This window comes from Narcine bancroftii, chromosome 7, assembly GCF_036971445.1.
Source record: "Narcine bancroftii isolate sNarBan1 chromosome 7, sNarBan1.hap1, whole genome shotgun sequence".
In the NCBI taxonomy this organism is placed as follows: domain Eukaryota; kingdom Metazoa; phylum Chordata; class Chondrichthyes; order Torpediniformes; family Narcinidae; genus Narcine; species Narcine bancroftii.
Genome location: NC_091475.1, coordinates 37,166,228 through 37,190,575, shown reverse-complemented (window position 1 = coordinate 37,190,575; position 24,348 = coordinate 37,166,228). Strand labels below are relative to the sequence as shown.

General features: G+C 37.2%; 2 protein-coding genes across 5 annotated transcripts in view; both read left to right on the top strand.

Annotated features, from left to right (window-relative positions):
* LOC138738759 (TSC22 domain family protein 1-like) overlaps positions 1 to 24,348 on the top strand; it is a 117,732-nt gene that overhangs the window by 33,125 nt on the left and 60,259 nt on the right. The gene's annotated exons all lie outside the window — the stretch shown is intronic.
* The window catches only part of LOC138738758 (TSC22 domain family protein 1-like), a 163,926-nt gene that overhangs the window by 91,860 nt on the left and 47,718 nt on the right, over positions 1 to 24,348 (top strand). Inside the window, exon 2 of one of the 4 annotated variants that reach the window (XM_069889625.1) lies at positions 16,036 to 17,219. The exons of the other annotated variants lie outside the window; for them this stretch is intronic. Within the exon in view, the coding sequence (XP_069745726.1) occupies positions 16,036 to 16,075 (40 nt within the window). The 3' untranslated portion in view covers positions 16,076 to 17,219. Of the gene's footprint in view, positions 1 to 16,035; positions 17,220 to 24,348 lie in introns of those variants that run through there. 4 annotated transcript variants of the gene reach the window in all.

Here is a 24,348-nt window from a genome sequence, read left to right as displayed (position 1 = left end):
TTTTTTGTGCATCCTCCAAGTCAATTCCAAATTCTTTATTTTTTATGTTACTTAGGAGAAAGATCTCTGGATTCTTTGGTATATTGTTTTCTGTTATTTTATTTAATATCTGATTGAGATCATCCCAAAATTTTTCTACTCTCTCACATGTCCAGATTGCATGAATTGTTGTTCCCCTTTCTTTTTTACATCGAAAACATCTATCAGATACTGTTGGGTCCCATTTATTTAACTTTTGCGGTGTAATGTATAGTCTGTGTAACCAATTATATTGTATCATACGCAGCCTCGTATTTATTGTATTTCTCATCGTTCCAGAGCATAACTTCTCCCATGTTTCCTTTTTTATCTTTATATTTAAATCTTGTTCCCATTTTTGTTTAGTTTTACCATTTGTTTCCTCATTTTCCTTTTCTTGCAGTTTAATATACATATTTTTTATAAATCTTTTGATTAACATTGTATCTGTAATCACATATTCAAGGTTACTTCCCTCTGGTAAACTCAAGTTGCTTCCTAATTTATCTTTCAAGTAGGATCTCAGTTGGTAATATGCCAGCGCTGTATCTCCCGTTATATTGTACTTATCTCTCATTTGTTCAAAGGATAAGAATCTACTTCCTGAAAAACAATTTTCTATTCTTTTAATCCCTTTTTTTTCCCATTTTCTAAAGGCAAGGTTGTCTATTGTAAAAGGGAGTAGCTTATTTTGCGTCAATATTAGTTTTGGTATTTGGTAATTTATTTTATTTCTTTCTACATGAATCTTCTTCCATATATTGAGGAGATGGTGTAATACTGGAGAAGTTCTATGTTGTACCAATTTTTCGTCCCATTTATATAATATGTGTTCAGGTATCTTTTCCCCTATTTTATCTAATTCTAGTCTCGTCCAGTCTGGTTTTTCCCTTGTTTGATAAAAATCTGATAGGTACCTTAATTGTGCGGCTCTATAATAATTTTTGAAGTTTGGCAATTGTAAGCCTCCTTGTTTATACCATTCTGTTAATTTGTCTAGTGCTATCCTCGGTTTCCCCCCTCTCCATAAAAATCTCCTTATTATTTTCTTTAACTCTTTGAAGAATTTTTCTGTCAGTTGTATTGGCAATGCCTGAAATAAGTATAGTATCCTTGGAAAAATGTTCATTTTAATACAGTTTATTCTTCCTATCAGTGTTAGTGGTAGCTCTTTCCAATGCTCTAAATCGTCCTGTAATTTTTTCATTAGTGGATTGTAATTGAGTTTATATAATTGGCCTAGATTTTTGTTTATTTGCACACCTAGGTATCTTATTGCCTGCGTTTGCCATCTGAATGGGGATTCCTCCTTAAATTTTGAGAAATCCGCGTTATTCATAGGCATTGCTTCACTTTTATTTACGTTTATCTTGTATCCCGACACTTCTCCATATTCCTTCAATTTCTTATATAGTTCTTTTATTGATAGTTCTGGTTCTGTTAAGTACACTATCACATCATCCGCAAACAGACTGATTTTATATTCCCTGTCTTTTATTTTTATTCCTTTTATATTATTATCTCTTCTTATCGATTCTGCTAGTGGTTCTATAGCTAGCGCAAACAATAATGGTGATAGTGGGCATCCCTGCCGCGTTGACCTGCTTAAGTTAAATTGCTTTGATACATGTCCATTTACTGTCACTTTCGCTAACGGTCCCTTATATAATGCTTTAATCCAATTAATATACTTCTCCGGTAAACTGAATTTTTGCAATACTTTGAACAAGTAATTCCATTCTACTCTGTCGAAGGCCTTCTCTGCGTCTAAAGCAACTGCTACTGCCGGTGCTTTATTTCCTTCTACTGCATGAATTAAGTTAATAAATTTACAAATATTGTCTGTTGTGCGTCTTTTTTTGATAAATCCAGTTTGGTCTAAATTTACCATTTTCGGTACCTGTTCTGCTAATCTGTTCGCTAATAGTTTAGCTATTATCTTATAATCTGTGTTTAGCAGAGATATTGGTCTATATGACGCTGGTGAGAGTGGATCTTTCCCTTGTTTTAGTATCACTGTAATTATTGCTGTTTTACATGAATCTGGTAAGTTTTGTGTCTCATCAATCTGGTTGATTACATCCAGGAGGGGCGGTATTATTAGGTCTTTAAATGTTTTGTAGAATTCTATTGGGAGTCCATCCTCTCCTGGTGTCTTATTATTTGGTAAATTTTTTATTATCTCTTGTATTTCTACTGTTCCAAATGGTTCTGTTAATTTATTTTGTTCCTCTATTTGTAGTTTTGGTAGTTCAATTTTAGTCAAAAATTCATCTATTTTCTCTTCTTTCCCTTCGTTTTCGGTTCGGTATAATTGTTCATAGAATTCTCTGAAGTTTTCCTTAATTTCTTTTGGATTATATGTAATTTGTTTGTCTTTTTTCCTTGTTGCCAATACCATTTTCTTAGTTTGCTCTGTCTTAAGCTGCCATGCTAGGATTTTGTGTGTTTTTTCCCCTAGTTCATAATATTTCTGTTTTGTCTTCATTATATTCTTCTCCACCTTATATGTTTGTAATGTTTCATATTTTATTTTTTTATCCGCCAATTCTCTTCTTTTGGTTGTATCTTCCTTTATTGCTAATTTTTTTTCTATGTTTATTATTTCCCTTTCCAACTGCTCTGTTTCCTGATTATAGTCCTTCTTCATCTTGGTTGCATAACTTATTATTTGCCCTCTAATGAATGCTTTCATTGCGTCCCATAGTATAAACTTATCTTCCACTGATTCCGTATTTACTTCAAAGTACATTTTTAATTGTTTTTCAATAAATTCTCTAAAATCCTGTCTTTTAAGTAGCATGGGGTTTAATCTCCATCTATACATTCTTGGAGGGATGTCTTCTAGCTCTATTGCCAATAACAGGGGTGAGTGGTCCGATAATAGTCTAGCTTTATATTCCGTTTTCCTAACTCTCCCTTGTATGTGGGCTGATAACAGGAATAGGTCTATCCTTGAGTATGTTTTATGTCTAGTCGAGTAGTATGAGTATTCCTTTTCTTTTGGGTTTGTTTCCTCCATATGTCCACAAGTTTCATTTCTTGCATTGATTTAATTATAAATTTGGTTACTTTGTTCTTCCTGTTAATTTTTTTCCCCGTTTTATCCATATTTGGATCCAAATTCAGATTGAAATCCCCTCCTATTAGTATGTTCCCTTGCGTATTAGCTACCTTCAAAAAGATATCTTGCATAAACTTTTGATCTTCTTCGTTAGGTGAATATATATTAAGTAGATTCCAAAGCTCTGAATATATCTGACATTTTATCATAACATATCTCCCTGCTGGATCTATTATTTCCTCTTCTATTTTAAATGGCACATTTTTGCTAATTAATATAGCCACTCCTCTTGCTTTTGAATTATACGATGCTGCTGTTACATGTCCTACCCAATCTCTCTTTAATTTCTTGTGCTCCAATTCAGTTAAATGTGTTTCTTGGACAAATGCTATATCTATTTTTTCCTTTTTCAGTAAATTTAGTAGTTTCTTCCTTTTAATTTGGTTATGTATTCCATTAATATTTAGAGTCATATAGTTCAGCGTAGCCATTTTATATTTTGTTTATCTTCTCTTTCCGTTTTTCCATCATTACCTTTCCTCCTTTTCCATTTCTGTTTTCTTATTTTCAACTCTTTACCAGACAACATTCCTACAACATCCAACATTTTCCTTATTCTCCTATTTCTATCTTCTTTATCCCCAATCTCCCCTTCCCCTCCTGAGTTGCCCTTTATCCCTTGTCGGACAACCACATCTCCCCTCTCCATTTGGATTTGCGAATCCACTCGCAAGCGTCAACTGATTTTGCAGTGACCGCTCTTTTCCCCCCACCCAGCCCCCCCCAGAAAAGATTTCGTTTTTTATACGTCACAAAGGTCACTCTTTTAGTTCCCTCCTTATTCTCTCTATTCCATTACCTTCCCTTATTAATTCTTGTCTATACTCTCTATGTTTTCCTCTAATTACAGATACTTTCACATATGCCCATTGTCTCTATTCACTCTTATACCTCTTTACCCGCATACATATCAATCGTGGTCATTTTTACCCTCCTTACCCATCTTCATCCCTCAGTCTATTTTTGTCTTTACCCACATACATATCAATCGTGATAATTTTTGCTCTCATTACCCGTCTTCATCCCTCAGTCTATTTTTGTAATTGTTCTGCAAATTTTCGTGCTTCTTCTGGATCCGAGAATAGTCTGTTTTGTTGTCCTGGAATAAATATTTTCAATACCGCAGGATGCTTCAGTGTAAATTTATATCCTTTCTTCCATAAAATCGCTTTTGCTGCATTGAACTCTTTTCTCTTCTTTAGGAGTTCAAAGCTTATATCTGGATAAATGAAGATTTTTTGCCCTTTATACTCCAGTGGTTTGTTGCCCTCTCTTACTTTTTCCATTGTCTTCTCCAGTACCTTTTCTCTTGTAGTATATCTTAGGAATTTTACTACAATAGATCTTGGTTTTTGTTGTGGTTGTGGTTTAGGGGCCAATGCTCTATGTGCTCTTTCTATTTCCATTTCTTGCTGTAGTTCTGGACATCCTAGGGCCTTAGGGATCCATTCTTTTATAAACTCCCTCATATTCTTGCCTTCTACATCTTCCTTAAGGCCCACTATCTTTATGTTATTTCTTCTGTTATAATTTTCCATTATATCTATTTTTTGGGCTAGTAATTCTTGTGTCTCTTTAGTTTTTTTATTAGATTCCTCCAATTTCTTTTTTAAGTCTTCTACCTCCATTTCTGCTGCTATTGCCCGTTCTTCCATCTTGTCCATTTTTTTCCCCATTTCTGTTAAGGTCATATCCATTTTATTTATTTTCTTTTCTGTGTTGTTTATTCTTCTTCTTAAATCATTGAATTCCTGTGTTTGCCATTCTTTAAATGACTCCATGTATCCTCTAACAAGAGCAAGTACCTCCTTTACCTTGCCTATCTTTTCTTCTTCTATTTCCCTGTACTCTTCCTCTTCCTCTTCTTCTTCCTCTAGGTTGACCATCTGTTGTTTCTTTGCTGCCCTTTCCTCCTCTTCTTTCTTGTTTCTATTGTCTTCTGTGGTCTCTTCTTGCTGCAGGTGTTCTGCAGCTGTCATTGCCGGCTGTGGAGATCGACTCCCCAGCTGGTCCCCCCTCCCGTCAGTGTGTTTTTTTTCATGCGCATCGCGCATGCGCGAGGAGTCGCGCATGCGCGGTTGCGCACTTTTACTCGGCTCTGTGAGCCATTGTTGTAGTTCTCTTTCTACCGACCTGAGGTAGTGGGGTCTTCTCTCCACAGCGGGCCTCTTCGGACAGGTAAGGCCTTCACCTTTTTCCTCCGTTGTCTTCTCTTCCTCTCTTCTTTCCGTTGATTTTGATTTTTCTCCTTTTGTCTCCATCTTCTTTCCACCTTTATATTCACTTTTCTTTAACTTGTATTTCTGTGCCTTTGTATTTTCTCTTGTTTTTCCCGACTTTTCTGGAGAGGGCTGGAGTTCACCGTCCGGCCACTACTCCATCACGTGACTCCTCCCCGAGCAAAAATGAAACTTTGAGGCAACTTAGAAGGTCAGGTAACATTTATGGTTGAAACTCTGCTTCAGGATGAGGAAGGAGAATCCATCCTTCCTTGATCCATCTATCTGTCCCTTTCCAAATAACCATATAACCCCTTACAGCACAGAACAGGCCAGTTCGGCCCTACTAGTCCATGCCTTATCTTTAATTCTGCCTAACTTTACTCTCATTTCTCAGTCGTGAAGCAGGGTTTCAAACCAAAACATCAACTGCCCATTTTTCTCCGTGGATGCTGCCTGACCTGCTAAATTCCTCCAGTATTTTGTTTATCTTTTGCTCTAGGTTTCATCACCAGCAGTCCCTTGTGTCTCTAGCCATATAAATAAACACTGTTACCAGAGGCAAGTTGAAGATTGGGTATAAATTATGTCTTCCTGATAACCTTTGATCTTTTCCACCAGCTGTAAGATCTAAATCAGGAGCATGAGGGAAAGCCTCTGAAAGCCTCTCCAAAATGTATGGTCTGTTCCATCAGGAAGCACTGGGATAACAGGCATTTCCGAAGATTCACTTCCAACCTGACTTGAAAATAAATTGCTATTACTTTATTGCAACTGGGCTAAATACAAGAAGTTTCCCCCTGAAGAATATTGCGGAGGAGTGTGGATAGTATACTGACTGGTTGCATCATGGCCTAGTTGGAAACTTAAGTGGCCAGGAATGCAGAAGTCTGCAGAAAATGTTAAGCCTCACCAGGTCCATCATGGCTACTGATTTCCTGTCCATCCACGGAAGACATCTGTGAGATGCTGTCTTGTAAAGGATCCCCATCAACGTGGTAACAATCACTTCACACTGCTACCTTCAGGCAGCAAGTACAGAAGTCTGAAGTTCAGCACCTCTAGTTTAACAATAATTCTCCACCCCACCCCACCCCAAAAAGCCCTCAAACTTTTGATCCTCCCCATACTTTCCTAACCCTAAGTCAAGTTTATTGTCATCTGATTATACAAGGATAGGTATGCACTGCTTAACGTCTGTTCAGGCTACGTCTGGCCGCATATACATCTGTGATCCCATAAGGTTATAATAAAGTTCAGAAATCCCAATTGGAGAACGGAATGTAACCGGATGTATGCAACAGCTTCCCACATGCAACACTTGTATCTTTTGTAGGTACTGTACTTACTATTTATCATGGGTCCCAAACGCAGCAAAACCAGTGCTAGTGATAGCAGCAGCAAAAGGTAAAGGAGAAGTATCGATTTGGAAGTGAAACAAAAGGTTATTAAACAAAATAAAGGTGGAAAAACAGTGAATGATATTACTCGCAATTTAGGCATGTCACACTCGACAATCCTCAAAAGCAAAGAAAAAACTTCTCCAAGCTGTTAAAGGATTGGCTCCACTGAAACTAAAAGACTAATGAAAATGTGAGAGGGGCCTATATCAGATATGGAGAAATTGCTAATGACATGGATTGAGGACCAGACACAAAAGTGAGTCCCTCTCATCTCATTGATGATCACAGCAAAGGCACAAAGCTTGTATCAGATGCTTAAAGGTCTAGACTATGATATCAAGTTTAGTGCTAGCTTTGGGTGGTTCAGGTGCTTCAATGTTTTTCACTGCATAATTTGAAAGTGAGTGGTGAATCTGCGAGTGCTGATGCGAAGGCAGCAGAAGAATTTGTTGAAACCTCAGATTAAACCAATTTGAGAAGGAGATTATTTGCCACAGCACATTTTTAATATGGATGAAACCTCCTTATTCTGGAAGCAAATGCCTGAAAGGACCTTCATCCATAAGAAGGCCAAGTCGATGCCAAGGTTTTAAAGACAGAGTCACAGTGTTGTTAGGAGGGAATGTTTCTGGGTACAAGCTAAAGCCATTTCTTATTTGATATAGTGAAAACCCCAGGGGTCTCAAGAACATTAACAAACACACCTTACTGAGCAATTAAAAAGTCCTGGACAACACAAAAACTTTTTCACGATGCCCTTCTTGATTGCTATGCCAGTGAAATGGAGAAGTACTGCTTGGAAGAAGGCCTACCTTTCAAGATTTTGCTTATTGTAGACAGTGCTCCAGAACATCCCCCTTTCATTGGTGTCCTCCACCCCAACATTAAAGTGGAATTCCTCCCACCAAACACCACCTCTTTAATTGATCCAATGGACCAAGGGGTTATTGCAGCATTCAAGACCTACTACCTGAGGAGGTCTCAGTGTATCAGTGCCATGACACAGGCAAGGCACTGATACAATTTTGGAAGGAGAACAACATTTTCCACTGCATAAAGAACCTTGCTTGGGCCTGGAATGTTGTGACTAAAGAATGCACAAATGGCATATGGAAAAAAATACTGAAGCAGTATTTGCATGACTTTAAGGGATTTGAAAAAAGATGAGCTTGCAAGGATTAATAGAGCTGTTGTCAGCATGGTAAACAACCACCTGAATCTAGACATAGTTGATGAGGACATTAAAGAATTCTCAGAGGTGGTTTATGAGGAACTAACAAATGAAGAGTTGCTGGAGCTAGAGCTAGAGCAAGAGCGAATAGCTGAAGAAGAGACAAGGGAAAAAGAAACTGCAGAAGGAGAAGAACAGGTGCAGAAGAGGTGCACTGTTACAGGGTTAGCCAAACTCTGCAGATTTTAACACCTTGCTGGAGAGATGGACCCAAACACTGAACGCTTTTCACTGATCGAGAGGAAAGCTCATGCAGTGTTTGCTGCGTATAAAGAAATTTATGAAGAAATGAAAAATCAAACTAGGCAAACAACACTGGACTATTCTTGAAAAAACCAACACCTCCCCAAGAAAAGCCTCAGTCAGGTCCTTCAAGCATTATAGAGTGACAGGTTCATCAATGGAGGTTATTCTATGTAAAACTCTTCCAGTGGAACACTGAGGAAGTTGAGAACAGTGATGTGGATGACCCTGATTTTCTTTGTTAAATTGTGGGTGATGTAGGCTAAGAAAGTGTTTACTGAAAAGTTTAAAAAGTAAAAAAAATTAAAGTTTAATTTAGTGTAATTTCAGTATCCAATATACCATTGCTAAATATATACAGTAATATGTTGTTTGCACAACGTCTTCATTGCATAACACCCAATTTCACAGACCGTATTGTAGAAGTTAAACAGTGCACACCTGTACAACCCGACGAAACAGCATTCTCTGGTCCTTGGTGCAAAACACACAGTCACACAACCAGATGTAATGCACTTACAGACAAACAATACATATGCAGGACAAATATTTAATGTATACAAATAAATAAATAAATGCTGTTTTTTTACATATAAAAGTCTCAGATAGTTAGTTAGCCTGTTACCATGTTTTATGTTTAAATATAAAAATTCTTCAGATGCTGATCCTGGTAGATCACGTCAATGGCAAGGGGGAGCAAGACTCCAGTGATCCTTTCTGCCACTCTTATGATCCTTTGGATTGACATTTGATCCATTTCTCTGCAGCCACCATACCACTGTGATGCAGCCAGAACACACTCGATAGAGCTCCTATAGAAGGTTGGCATAATGGTGGCCGTAGCATTACCTGCTTGACTTAGGAAGTGCAGTTGTTGTTGCGCCTTCCTGACAAGTGAGGAGATGTTGAGTGTCCACAATAGGTCACTAGTTAAGTGAACTCCAAGGAACTTGGTGCTCTCCACTCTCTCTCTCTACTACAGAGTTATTGATGTGTAAGTGGAAGGTGGTCATTCCTGGTCCTCTTGAAGTCCACGATCATCTCCTCCTTGTCCACATTGAGACTCAGGTTGTTACTCTTGGACCATGTCACGAGATTTTCCACCTCTTCGTAGTGCGACTCATCGTTGTTGTTGATGAGGCCAACTACTTTTGTGTCGTCTGCAAACTTGATGACACTGTTGGAGCTGGATCTGGCGATGCAGTCGTGGGTCAATAACGTGAACAGGAGCAGGCTGAGCATACAGCCCTGAGGTGTACCAGTGACCACTATCCAATGACTACCAAAAGATCTGTCTGCACTATTGAAACATCACTTTTTTTTCTTGTAGTGACTACAACTACTAATATTTATTTTATCTTTTTTGTTTTTTTTCTCTTTTGGCTTATTCTGTTAATTTATACCATTTGTATCTTGTGTACTTGTGTGGCTGGAGAAAGTAATAATACTGGGGTTTATACATTGTGCTTCTGTATATGACAAACTGTCATCCCATAATCTCGTCGGAAAAGCAATTAGGGGTAGACGATAAATATTAGCCTTGCCTACATCTTGAAAAATAAATTAACAAAAGATTTATTGGGATTGTACCCTCTGCTCCCACTCACTAATATTTGTCATTTTTTGTTGATTTACCTTTCCATCTGTTTTCTCTGTGACTTTTGGGTCAAGCTGCTAAGCATGTTTCTCGACTGTCAGTGCTTTCATCCCACCCACTGTTATACAGGGTGTTGCTGTATTAAATCATTGCTCCCTTGACTAATGATGTGTGTGTTTTGCTTAATAATCCAGTCCAATATGTATTAAATAAGTGGAACATATATATATTGAAAAAATAATCTTTGTTTGCAGTTAGATTGAAACTGGTTCTTTATTTATTACACCTTGTTTTCTACTGTACAACTAGATATATTATCTTGCTTGGAATGGTACAGAATATAATTACACAGTAAATAATTATTTGCACGCCAACTTAGAGCTCGACTAAATCAGGCGTGTTCTGATGTATTACAGCAATATTGCTGTCAATATTGATGTGTGTGGTTTCCAAAGCAATTGCTATTTGCATACCTGGTCTCCTAGTTCCCGAAACTGCAGCATTTTGAGTCTGGGTGAGAATCTTATCACTGAACCAAGATTAGATTCAAATAGTGCATTTTATGATTGGGTTGCAGGAGAAGCTGTCTGTGGATGAATGAGGTGAATAACTGAAAAACTAAACGAGCATTGGCAGAGGAATTGAAAATGCATTGCCTTTCCCCCTCACATGGTGATCAGGAGCAGAATTCTGGGATATGCTGTCATCAAGAAAATGCCGTTCATCTTTATTGCTTTATGTTAATAGTTGGGTCAGAATTACCTGCAAAAAGGTACCTACAAATCATCAATAAAGCCTTAAGTGCTAATTGTTTTGCAACAGCTATAGTCTTCAAAATTGTCCCATGGATTTGAAACTAACTCTTTGAAGACTGATTTGCTTCATGCTGTGTTGATGGTTAAATGGTATTGCTTTTTCAAAGAGAAGGGAATGGACAGAGCAAATAAAGTGCAGTTGGCAAAATTGAGGTGATGGGGAGATTATTGGAAATGTATAGAGTGGATGTATAAACTTAGAGAAAATGTTATGGTTGTGAGTGAATAGCTTTTTTGAATTTCTTGGGGAGGTAACATGGTTTATTAAAGGTAGCATTTTTGATTGTGTACAGGAACATTTTAAAACTTTTAAAATCTCAAATAACAAGTTGTATTGTAACGACTGCTACACAGAATGAAACACACCACTAACACGATGGGGTTTCAAACGAACTGTTTATTCAAACTTCGCGCGCGCCCTTTAAGGGTGGTGTGAGTTCCACCCCCGCGTTGGCGGTGATGTCACGTTCGCCCGAGGTGCGTGGTTTGGCCTAAACCACGAGGCACGGAGGCCCCCCAACGGCGCCATCTTCTCACGGCTGCCCCGTTGGTGCGGCAATATAAGCGGGGCCGGTTCGCCACAAGCGATGTGCGCCTCCACGTATCAAGATTCCAGGAAAAGTGCCCAACTGAACTGAAAGTTGGCTCACTGGTTAAAATCAAATGTGGTCAGGGGTTTGTGTATGGAAGGTGATGTGCAGCAGACTTCCGGGGATCAATGGTTAGGACTTCAATATTTTGTCAATGATTAAAAGATTTACAGATGATATCAGAATTGACAGTATAATTGGGAGAAAGATGGTTCCTGGCTGCATGGGCTCTTAATTGCTGGCTAAAAATGCCAAAGGAAGGAGTAGATTGAAATTGAGGAATAATGTTTTTAGGGAAAGAATAGTAGAAGTCAGAAACTTAATACCTGAAAAGAATAATGGAGGCAAAAATCTTCATCAGCCGAGGAGTTGTAACCGATGATTAGGAGTTGAGAGCTGGAATTAACCTTAATATCTCTGCTCATGGCTGAATAATTGCAATGGCAAATGTGGCTTATTTCTGAGCCATAAATGTCCTTTTGATGATGGAGAATAAGATGACTGTAGTGTCTCAATTTAACCATCAGTTAGGGTTACTTTATCAAGGATGTACCTCAGAATTTAAAATATGAAACTACAAGAGTTGGAATCTAGAGCCAAATTCAGCAAGTCAGCAGGTCAGGCAGCATCTGCAGGGGGAGATGGATAGTCACCATTTTGGGTTGAAACCCTGACTAATGCATAGTATTTGATTGTGTAATAATTTTCATAAGCTAATGACTCCAACTTTATATTAATGTGCCTCATAATTGTTATGTATTGAAAGTTAAGAATATTCCTGCACCAGTATCACCTTTGTTATAGCACAGCTGTAAAATTAGCTCATTGGCGATGTTGCTGTTCAGTGACTATAGAAAGCTCACTAAGCTTTAAAGGAATAAAATTTAACAGTAATAACCTAATAAATATCTGTATATTGGAATGCAGTGCTTAATATGTAAAATGGTGTATATTTTATAGTCAATTATTTGGAATTGGAGGGAGCAGAAATCCCGGGTTGCTATCAATTATCCAGGATTGGCAAGGCGTTGAAAATAAATGAAATTTATATCGACCGTCGAACAAAAACTCCAGTGATAACTAAATGTATTTTTTATGAGAAAACAACTTGTTATTAACTATTTAGGTAGCAAAATGAACATGTACTTAGCTCTCAATAATTCTGGTATCCCCATTACAAATAGGATGTGAAGGGTGTGGAAGTTGCCTGGCTTAGAGGGAAAGCAGAAAGATTGGACAAACTTGGGTTGTTTTCTCTTTAGCATAGGAGGCTGAGGGGTGACCTCACAGAAGTTTATAAAAATCATGATAAGCTTTGACGTTTGGGGGAGGGGGGGGGGGGGTGGGGGAGGATAGTCAGAATCTTTTACCAGGGTAAAAGTGTCACAAACTAGACAACACACGTTTAAAGCGAGAAGGGGAAGTTTGAGAGATGTGCAAGGCAAATATTTTGGACAGAGTGGTGGGTTCCTGGAACAAGCTGCTGGGAGTAGTAGTGGAAGCAGATGAGTGTTTAAGAGACTTGTAGATGGGCACATAAATATGAAGGGAGTGGACTGATATCTATCGTGCAAGCAATAATTCTAGTTTGATTTGAACATCTTATTTCAGTGCACACACATAGGTCAAAGGGCCTGTGCTGTATTGTTAATCTTAGAATGTCTTTATTTAAATATCAAGATCTGTTTTTTCTGTGGTTAAAATGAAACATTTCGAAGTTAATGGCCATCAAGTGTTGACTGTTATGTCTCAACTTGCAATAAAGTTGGGTACCATGTTTTGAGGCACTCTCCACTTGATTTTGAATCCAGAAATTTCAAAATGTTGATTTCATCATTTAATCTCCAGCTTTGTACTTTATCCTTGCCTTCTGCTTTGTTTCTTTTCTCCTCATTTCTTAAAACTAAAACTTTTTTCAGTTCATTTGCATGAAGTGTCTTCCTAACCTACTTTAATTTCAGATCCTTGTATTTAGTGCTTTGTTTTTGGATAAGCACATTGCAGTAAAAAGAAGAAAAATATTGTAAAAAGCTGGCACATGCATGAAAGAAATGTGGCCTCACTTGAGTTATTTGATTCTGTTACTTCCATGAGTTAGCCTGTCCTTTGGTCATAAGGGTCTTGTCTGGATTTTAGCTGCACCTAAGTTTATCCTGCAAATCTGCAGTCATTTGCTGACTTGTGCATCCAGTAATTGGAACTGGAGTGTTTCCATGACTGAACAGCTTGCCATGTGCTGTTTCCTACATGATTCTTATTGAGGATAATTGAGCTCTCCATGGACTTTCTTGAGAAGTGAAAGCAACAGTGACTGCACTGTGTTCAGATAGGCAAGGAGTTGGCCTGAAGATCTCTAGTTTTCATCTTTTCTGATGGAGAGATAATTCCCTCGGATGGTAGGGATCTGTTTCAAGGTGGAACAATTGTCTGAGGAGTGGAGAATTTGCAACTTCCAAGATGCTTGTATGGAATTGTTGAAAGAAGTGGCTTTTTGATAGTCTTGTCACGAAAGCGATGAAGTTTAGGTTGTACTGTATGGGTTTTGAATGGTTGTTTTAACCAAATCATTCTGTTTCTAAAGGAGAATGTGTTTGATTGACCTGTCAGCTTAAGCATGCAGAGCAGCAGCTTGCTTCTGCTATTGTAGGACAGGAACCCTCATGGATATTGAGCAACAGAATGGTACAGTATAGTTTTCAAAATCCACTCTGTTATAAATTATTCTTGGAAATTGATATTAGTAAGTCCTGGTGCAGGATTTCAACCCAAAACATTGACCATCCCTTTCCTGTATAGATGTTTTTGTCCTCAGAGTTTCTCCATCAGCTTGTCTTTTGCTCCAATTTGAGCATCTGTAGCTTCTTGTATTTTTTAAATCAGCAAAGTTATAGTAAAACCCCTATTATCCAGAATTCCAGGAATTGGAAACCTCAAGCAACTGACAAAAAAAGAAAATAAATAAATAGTATAGATAAGAACAAATAAAATTTTAAAATTGTAGAAATAAATGTTCTATGAAGTAACACATAAGCCTTTGGTGAAGATGGGAGCAAATATTCAGCCAGTAGAGTGCCTTGGTTGTGATTTGCTCATAGCAGCTGTTTGAATAAAGTTGTGTTTGAATAAAATGGAGTTGCCCAGGGTGAAGAGCTAGTTAATTATGATGACGACACAGGTAGCATGTCAGTTAGCGCAATGCTGTTACAGTGCCAGCGACTGGGGTTCAAATTTAAATTGTGTAAGTTACAGGAATTACCTGATTAAAGAGAACTTTACAAAATTAAGGACTACAATAGATGATTTTTTCAGATTACTTTACATTTTGCATTGTCTTTTGCCTTTTCAATTGTTTATTCTTAGTACTGGTGTATTAAGCATGTATGTAAGAGTAAGTCGCAAGCAACTGGCAAAATTGTTTATCTGGCATCTACCAATTTCCATAGGTGCCAGGTATGTAGTTGATTGCTACTAGTTCATGAAAATCTTGGCTCATTAATTTGCAAATCATAACTTGTTTATTCGTACAAGAATATAATTTTATTTAGTCTATGCTAATAATATTTGCGGTAACAATAACATTATGAACTTTTAAGCATTTGATTGGATAAAAACTGAATGGCTGCTTGGAGACTGACACCATTCAGAGCCTGAGAGTCCTTTGGTTAGGGTCAATGGAATAATAGATGGTAAAGTGACAAGAAAATAAATTTTATAAGGATATTGAACAGCCAAAGCATCATCTGAAATTTTTGACATATCCCTGAAGTCTTGAAGGCTGATCACGTATTTCCATGATCAATGCTTTTTTTTTTTGTTTGTTTTGACTATGACTTCAATCATCCTATTTTGTGGCACAGTATTCCTGCAAGAACCCCACCCCAAAACCTGTAGAAAATGTTTGTCTTTTTATTGACTATTATCTAATCAGTTTGCTTCCAGTACAGGGAAATGGAAATATGTTGGTTTCATTTCCTCTGTGGCTACCTGGTCCAAGTATTCTTTGAGTCTGGAATGTGTATTTAATGGTCCAAAGCAGAGGTGTCAACTTTTTAATTTTGACATACAGCATGGTAACGGGCCCTTTTGGCCCACGAGTCTGTGCCGCCCAATTAATCTACACCACCGGTATTTACTCGTGGGCCGAAATGGCCTGTTACCTTGTTGTATGTCTAAATTAAAAGGTTGGCCACCCTTATTTTAAAAAAAAGTTTGAGACCGGATTGGTCAAAATTGCATTCCAATTCTGAGATGGTCAGTCAAGTTGTAGCTAGTTGGAAGCAGTCTCCCCAGTAACAACTGCTTTCTCTTGAAAGCAGATATAGCATGGTGACTTTTAGAAGTAGTTGCTTTCAGTGCAAATCTCAATAGTTTTTCTTTAAGGCGAGTAATCTGCAAATATTAGGGCAGGGATTTTTCTCTGGGGGATTGGCACTGGAAAGAGCCCATAGAGCTTTCAGAAGAACACCCTCGGCTGGTCAACCCGCGAGACCGGTAATAATTCGATGTTTGAGTTAGTTGGACAGAGAAGCAATACTTTGACTTGCAGTACAAAATGCGAGACAACGACAAACCCCATTATTGATTCAGAATAGCAGAGTCTTTTTTTATCCTGATCTGAGTCAAGGGGTCATTCAATGTCGACGTCGATTCAATCCAGTTCAAGAAGTTTTGTGGCGTAAAGGTTATAAGTCTACTTTTTGTTACCCTGCAGTGTTGAAGGTGTTTTATGGAGACTATCAATTTCGGTTTTTTGAAACTGATCGAGAAGCAATGATTTTTGCTGATTCATTGCCAGATATAAGAGGACAAAGACGTCGTCCACCATGATCTCCTAAAGAAAAATCTGGTTGCTCTGGAAACGGAAGAAATGGCAGAAATTGGAAAAACGGGAATGGATAGAGTCCACCTCCTTCTGAAATGGGATCTTCGAGATTGGAATCTTCTGGATGAAAAGAAGAATTTTCTTATTCTATTTTTTCTTTTGTTATTGTGATATTTTGATGTTATTGATTGTTTGGTTGGGGAGGGAGAGATTCGCACTAAGTTCTTTACTAGTCATCAGCCACTGGTGGGTGATCCACACCTAATTTTTGTTTAGGGGATTACTACCTTTTGCTAGTTTTTTTTTGGTGGGGGGGGGATTATTTTTCTTTTTTCTTTTTAGTTTTTAATTTGTGATTTCTTATTGGAGGGCCTATATACATTGATTTGAGTTTTTATATAAAGATATTATTGGCAGTTAGTAATAATAGTAGATATGTCAAAGTTGAGGTTTGCTACTTTTAATGTTCGAGGATTAAATAGTACGATTAAACGTAAGCGAGTCTTGGCGTATATTAAGAAAATGAAAATTCATGTTGCCTTTTTACAAGAAACACATTTGAATGTGAAGGAAAGCGTGAAATTAAAAAGGGACTGGGTTGGGCATGTATATTCTTCATTTAATTCTAGAGCTAAAGGTGTAGCAATTTTGATACATAAAAATTTATCTTTTGAATTACAATCAATGGAGGAAAAGACAGGATGTATTCTTAAATTGAATTGTAAGATTTTTAGTGAATTTTGGACTTTATTTAATATTTATGCTCCAAATGCAGATGTTGAAATATTTATTTCGGATGCATTTTTATGTTTGGGTCAGGCTAATGATAATATTTTAGTTGGTGGTGGTTTTAATTGTGTTTTGGAACCTTTATTAGATAAATCTCCGAAGAAAGTTAAAAAATCCAAGATGGCAATTCAGGTCCAAGCGTTGATGAAAGATCTTAATTTAGTAGATATTTGGAGACATAATCCAACAGAGAAAGATTTTTTCTTTTATTCATCTAGACATGAATCATTTTCAAGGATTGACTTCTTTTTAGTATCGGCACATTTACAAGGGAAAATACAACAAGCGGAATATAAAAGTAGGGTGATTTCAGATCATTCTCTGTTATATTTTACATATGAGACTTCTGAGAAAATTCAAATAGCTTATCGTTGGAGATTTAATACAATGTTGTTAAAAATATGGAATTTATTGATTTTTTTTGAAAAAACAAATTAATTTTTTTTAAAGAGAATTCTAATTCTGTTCAAAGTAAGTTTGTATTATGGGATGCTATGAAAGCCTATTTGAGAGGACAAATAATTAATTATACTTCTAAAATAAAAAAAGAATCGATTAAATCAGAGTCTTGAATTAGAGAAACAGATCAATGAGTTAGAAAAGGAATTCCAGAAAGATGCTACAGAAGATCTTTAAGGGAGAGTAAGTCCCTTCATAGCCAGTCTCTCCACACAAGAATCTTTTGAGACTAATAAATATGATTCTCCATACTTAGATGCTTAATCTCCTTTCAACATTTCCTAATGACCATGAGTTGACTGTTTCGTGTGAGGCTGTGAGTGTTAACTGCTATCAACGTGTCATAAGTTTAGAGAACCTGCTTTGTGAACATTTGAGCCAACTTTTACGTAATTTTCTGTAATGCATAAGGAATAATGGTACTCAAATTTATGAAAGCTATATTTACATATTCAGTTTTTCCATCATCTTATAGAATTCTTGAGTATTCTTGTTTGAGTTAATATTGCAACATACCCTGGGTTCCGTGGCAGAAAATGAAGCAGCAAGTGCAACTGGAGTATTTAAGTTTCTAGAAAACATAAAACTGCAGATGGTGAAATCTGAAACAGAAGTAGAAATGCCAGAAGAACTTGGCCAGTCAAGCAGCATCTTTGGAAACAAGTTAATGTTTGGATCCAGGTCCCTTCTTCAGAATTGGGGAATGTGTATCAGTTTTCAAAGCAGGTTGTGGTGGGGAGGGGAAATGAGATACATGTGAAAAGAGAGACTGCAGATACAAAGAAAATACTACATCGCAGAGTAATGAATAGATTTAGTTTTACAGACAAGTTTTTTTTGTCTGCAAGTTGGAAAATGCACAAAAATAACTCAATATGGTAACTATACCTCCACAGTATTGTAATGACTGGCATCAAAAAGCACATCAGAGTAATTAGAAAGAACATTTGCTAAAAGTAGAGAGACAGGAAATATACATCTGTCTTTTGAATTTACTTATATTGTGGGAGCTCATTCACATATCATGGTGTCCTAAGTTGGGCTTTTATTAGCCTGGATAGGGAAATGGGTGAAATAGATCATGAACAAGGCATTGTAAAGAAATAGGCTAAGAAAGGGACGCAGGCATGATAACAGGAAGAGAGAGAATTCAGTGTACATTCCAGAAAGTTGCAAAGTGCCAAGGTGGAAGGTGAGTTTTCTTCTAGTTGATGTTTGACCTTATTGTGCAGAAGACTGCAGATAGGTTGGAATAGATGAGGGATTGAGAATTAAAGTGGCAGAGAGGAGTCACGTGAGCCCTCTCCAGAAAAGAAGGAAAAAAGTGAAGAAAAAGCAAAGGCCCAGACACACAAATCACAACAAATAAGAAATAAAGGTGTGGAGAAAATGGCACCTAAGAAAGAAAAGCCAAAAACAACGAGAAGAAAAGAAGAAAGAAAGATGCCAGAAGAGAAAGGTGAAGGCCTTACCTGCACGAAAAAGCAGGGACCTGCCTTGGAAAGAGGAGCCCACTCCCCGAGGTTAGTGGAGACGCCGCAGGGTCGCGACCCACTAACCGCAGGTCTGCAAAGTGGCTCACGGAGCCAAACAGGGGCGCGCAACTGCGCATGTGCGATGCGCACGACAAGGACAACACTGACGGGAGGAGGGACTGGCTGTGGAGTGAAACTCCACAGCAAGAACAGCTGAGAGAGATCCGACAGCAGGGTTCCCAGCTGGAAGATAAAGAAAGCAACGGGAACGGGAGGGATGAGAAAGAAAAAAAGAAACTAGAGACACAACGATAACCAACCCAGAAGAAGAGAACCAACATCAAGACACCATGGGAAAAAAAACCAAACAAATTGAGACAAGCAGCTCAACAAGAAAGTCAGAAGAGACACAGATACAAGGAAGAGAAATAGAAGACACAAACCCAAGAGCAAATCAAAGCATTAAAAGAATGGCTGACACTAGAATTTAGTGAAATGAAAAGAAAAATGAAAAGTACAGAAGAAAAAGTGAGTAGAATAGAGCTGGTCATAACAGATGTAGGGAAAAGATTAAGAGAATGTGGAAGAACATGTAATGGCGGTAGAAATGGAAGTGAATGACTTAAAAAGAAAATTGGAAGAAAGTGACAAAAAAGTTAAAGAAACACAGGAGTTGTTAGCTCAGAAGATGGATATAATGGAAAACTATAGTAGGCAAAACAATATAAAGATAGTGGGCCTTAAGGAAGATGAAGAAGGCAAAGATATGAAAGAATTTATAAAAGAATGGATCCCAAAAGTGCTGGGAATGCCAGAAATGCAGGAAGGAATGGAAATGGAAAGGGCACACAGAACATTAGCCCCGAAACCACAGTCACAACAAAAACCAAGATCTGTTTTAGTAAAATTCCTGAGATACATGACAAGAGAAAATATATTGGAGAAGGCAATGAATAAAATTAGAGAAGACAAAAAAAACCACTGGAAGACAAAGATCAAAAAAAATTTTTCTACCCAGACAAAAGTTTTGAGCTCCTGAAGAAGATGGAGTTTAACGCAAGCAAAATCGATCCTAAGGAAGAAAGGCTATAAATTTATGTTAAAATATCCAGCGGTGCTTAAAATAGTTATCCCGGGGCAGCAAAACAGACTGTTCTCGGATCCGGAGAAAGCATGAGAATTTGCAGAACGCCTGCAAAACAGAAGAGAGATGAAGAGATGTAACAAGAACAAAGAATGACGACAAACTACATATAAAGAAGAAAAAATAATGTATAAGTAAGAACTAAAGGAATGAAGAAAAGGGAAGTAAGGGACAAGGGGGAAAAAAGAGGAGGGGTTAAAATTTTTTAATCAATCAATCAATCAATCAATAAATAAATAAACAAATAAGGAAAAGAGGGGGAGCTTTGTTGTAATGTGAAGATAAAAGTCTTTTCTGGAGCAGGTTGGGTGGGAGAGAATAACAGTTGCTGCGAAATCAGTTGACACTTGCGAACAGAGAGGGGAGTTGTGGTTGCCCGGCAAGGGACAAGGGGCGACTCAGAGAGGGGGGGGGGCACTTGGGGTTAAGGGCATTTTAGATGTGGGAATGGTTGAAATATTTTATGTTTTAGAAGTGTTGTCATGCAGTGTGTTCAAAAAAAAAACTGAGAAATGGAAATGGGGAAAAGGGGAAAGGTGGTGGCGAGGAAGCGGAAATGAGATGTAAACAAAATATGAAATGGCCATGTTGAACTATATGACTATAAGTATTAATGGAATACATAACCAAATCAAAAGGAAGAGGCTATTAAATTTACTGAAAAAAGAAAAAAAATAGATATAGCATTCGTGCAGGAAATGCAACTAACTGAAGTGGAACACAAGAAATTAACGAGAACTGGGTAGGGCACGTAACGGCAGCATCATATAACTCAAAAACCAGAGGTGTAGCTATATTAATCAATAAAAATGTACCAATCAAAATAGAGGAGGAAATAATAGATCCAGCAGGGAGATATGTGAAAATGTCAGATATATTCAGAACTCTGGAATTTGGTCAATATATATGCACCTAATGAAGAGGATCAAAAGTTTATGCAAGATATTTTTTGAAGATTGTAGATATGCAGGGGAATATATTGATAGGGGTGGACTTTAACCTTAATTTGGATTCAAAGATGGATAAAACTGGACAAAAGACTAGCAGAAAGAACAAAGTAGCCAAATTTATGGTTAAATTAATGCAGGAAATGCAACTTTTGGATATATGGAGGAGACAACACCCAAAGGAGAAGGAATACTCATATTATTCGAGTAGACATAAAACATACTCAAGGATTGACCTGTTCCTGTTGTCAGCCCATATCCAAGGGAGAGTTAGGAAAACGGAATATAAAGCTAGATTGTTATCGGATCACTCACCCCTGTTATTAGCAATACAGCTGGAGGACATCCCACCAAGAACGTATAGATGGAGATTAAACTCCATGCTACTTAAAAAAACAGGGTTTTGGAGAATTTATTGAGCGCCAAATTAAAATGTACTTTGAAATAAATACGGAATCAGTGAAAGATAAATTTATATTATGGGATGCAATGAAAGCCTTCATCAGAGGGCAGATAATAAGTTATGTAACTAAGATGAAGAAGGACTACAATCAGGAAATAGAACAGCTGGAAAGGGAAATGGTAAGTACAGAAAAAGAACTAGAAGATACAACAAAAAGAAGAAAATTGACGAACAAAAAAATAATGCAAAACACTACAAACGTATAAGCTGGAGATAAAGCAGAAGTATTATGAGCTAGGAGAAAAAACACACAAAATACTAGCTTGGCAGCTTAAAACAGAACAAGCTAAAAGAACAGTATTGGCATCAAGGAAAGAGAATTAAAGTGGCAGGCAACAGAAAGCTAAAGATCACTCCTGTGGACTGAGTGCAGGTGCTCCACAAAGCTGGCCCTTGGGCAAGTTTTTTTTATCTACCACTCTTGGGTTTAAAAAAAACGTCTGAAGTTTTTCCTAAACTTTCTTCTCTTCACTTTTTGACAGAGTATATAGATATGTTTTTGGGAGATAAATTGGGAAAGGTTTGTTAGAGTAGGTCATATACAAACACTTTAAAACAGATCTTATTTAAAATACTGGAACTCTACTAATGCGAGACATATCAGCCCTGCAGCCTTTGTAAGAGCTTTAAAGAGTGCCCAAGAGACTTCACTAATCCATTGTTGCTTACAAAAAGGCAACATATGAAAGATCTTGTCTGAGCTGCAGATTGTCTGGAGCTGTTCAAGAGGGTCATGTGGTTTGGCAAGCAGAGAGAGTCAGACAGGCTTTTTCTCTCAGAGAGAAAGATAGAGACAGAGAAATCACTTCTACAGTGTTACAGTCAGCAACAGCAGCTGAGACTGGAACAGGACCAGCTGGAAAGCTTGTGGAAAACCCCATTTGGAAGATGGGTTCTCATTTCAACCTGGTCAAAGCCCTTATGGTTCATGCAAGAGGAGAGGACTGGCTATCTAATGTTTCACTTGGGATAAGAGAAACAAAAAGGCACTCTGTGGTGATCTGGAAAATACTGAGGGGGCAAGTTTCTTTGGCAAGACATTGAAGTGGCTGTGTGTCCATCGTACAACAAATCTCTCTCTGAAAAGTGACCTAAACCTTTCATTTACCTTTCAAGCATCAAAGCCTGATGAATTTTATAAATGTTAAGTTCTGTGCACAGTATAAGAATTGCCTGCAACCAGTGAACTTGGAGGAATGAGAAGTGAGATTGGACTGTGAACCAAAGAACTTCTCTGTACTTATACACACATTACATACATGTGCTGCTTAGAATTAGGAGGTTAAGTTGGGTTAGTTAAGTCAATAGTGATAAGTTAAAGTGTGATTCTGTTTTCATGTTTAAAGATAATTAAAAGCAACTTTGTTTCAGTAACCATTTGTCTTGGTGAATATCTATTGCTGCTGGGTTTTGTGGTCCTTTGGGCTCGTAACAACTTTAAACAAACATCTTTTGAAATTGGCCATTGCCGTACTGGTAAAAGCAATGTGTAATCTATCTTAACCCATCTCTATATAGTCTTGCAACCTACTCCTCCCCCAGTTGTGTTTTGAAAACTTTTGGCCTGCCACTCTTCCCTGGGTTCTGAGATAGTCTCTGACTTAAAACATTAACTGGTTTCTCTTTCCACAAATGCTGCTTGACTGGCAGAGTTCTTCCAGGATTTCTATTATGGATCTAAGTTTCTATCCATTTACCCTTCAACCAGATTCTTAATATTATTCAAAGAAAGGCTTTCTAACCAGTTAATTGTTGCATTGGAAGATGCATAGTGTGATTGCTTTTTAAAGGAAAATTGATGGAAACAGATTCAAAAACTTTCAAATAGGGAAACATTTGTAGGCTTATTTGGTGGGGAAATCGGGAAGAAGGAAAAAAATAATTTACTTGGATAATATTGTCAAAGAGCAATTGCTGGCAAACTGGGCAAAAAGTAACCTAGACTGAATAATTTTGGGAATATGTTTGCAGTTACCTTGAATAACAGAATGTTTCTGTGTGTTTGAAAGCTGTTTGTCATCTAGTTGTATACCTTGCTTGTTGAACTTCTCCCATACAATTCCAAGAAACCTAAACTCGAGCTGTTCTCAAAATTATCTCTTCTTTGGGTGCAGCACAACTTGTGGCTTTATTTAAATACACATAACTTCTATTCTTTTTATTAATTTTAGTATTTCCTTTGTCAGTGAATCAAATTTCAAGGTAACGGTCTGTTCAGATAACAATCTTTATAAAACCATCCTTTTGCCTTGAAGGATCCAAGCTATCAGGCATCCATCTCACTTCTAGATTCTCCATTCATTGTTGTCTTATCTTTCAGTTTCTAGTATCATTTTTTTATATCTGCAAGAATATTCTATTTTGTTTGCAGTCTTGTAACAATAGTTGCTTGTTAATGTAAAAGAAGCCATCTACAAGAGATTTTCCTTGTATAGCAACAAAATCTTTTATTCTGAAACATCTTTGTAAGGACTGAAATTTTGCATTGTAATCAGGCTGTCTGGATTTCTTACTTTTGAAGAATATGCAATTAAAAACATAAGTGCATTGTTAGACCTGTTTGTTTATGTAAATTAAATTAGAACTCTTGTCATCTTCATTTAGAAAAGTACTTGATATTGGCATTAATTATTCAAGTAAATTCTTTCGCGTAGCTGAAATCTATTCCTTATTTTCATTGTTCTCTCTGCTCAGCAGTTCAGGCTTTGAAGTGAACCATCTGGGATTCCTTATTCATTGGTATATAAATTCTATATCGAGAGCATCAATTGACTCAGTTTGTCCTCTGGGTAATATTAAATACCTTGAAATAGTTTCAATGCATGAATTTTTTTCCATCTAATTTATTGCTTGCTTCATGATTGTTTTTACTTTATTAAAATTTCGACTTCTAATTTTTAAAATAAAAGAAGACATTAACTAGAAATGTTAACTCTTGTTGCTAATCACACAATGCTGCTCAAGCACAGTATTTTTTATTTTAGTTGAAATTCTGACATTGCCTTCAGC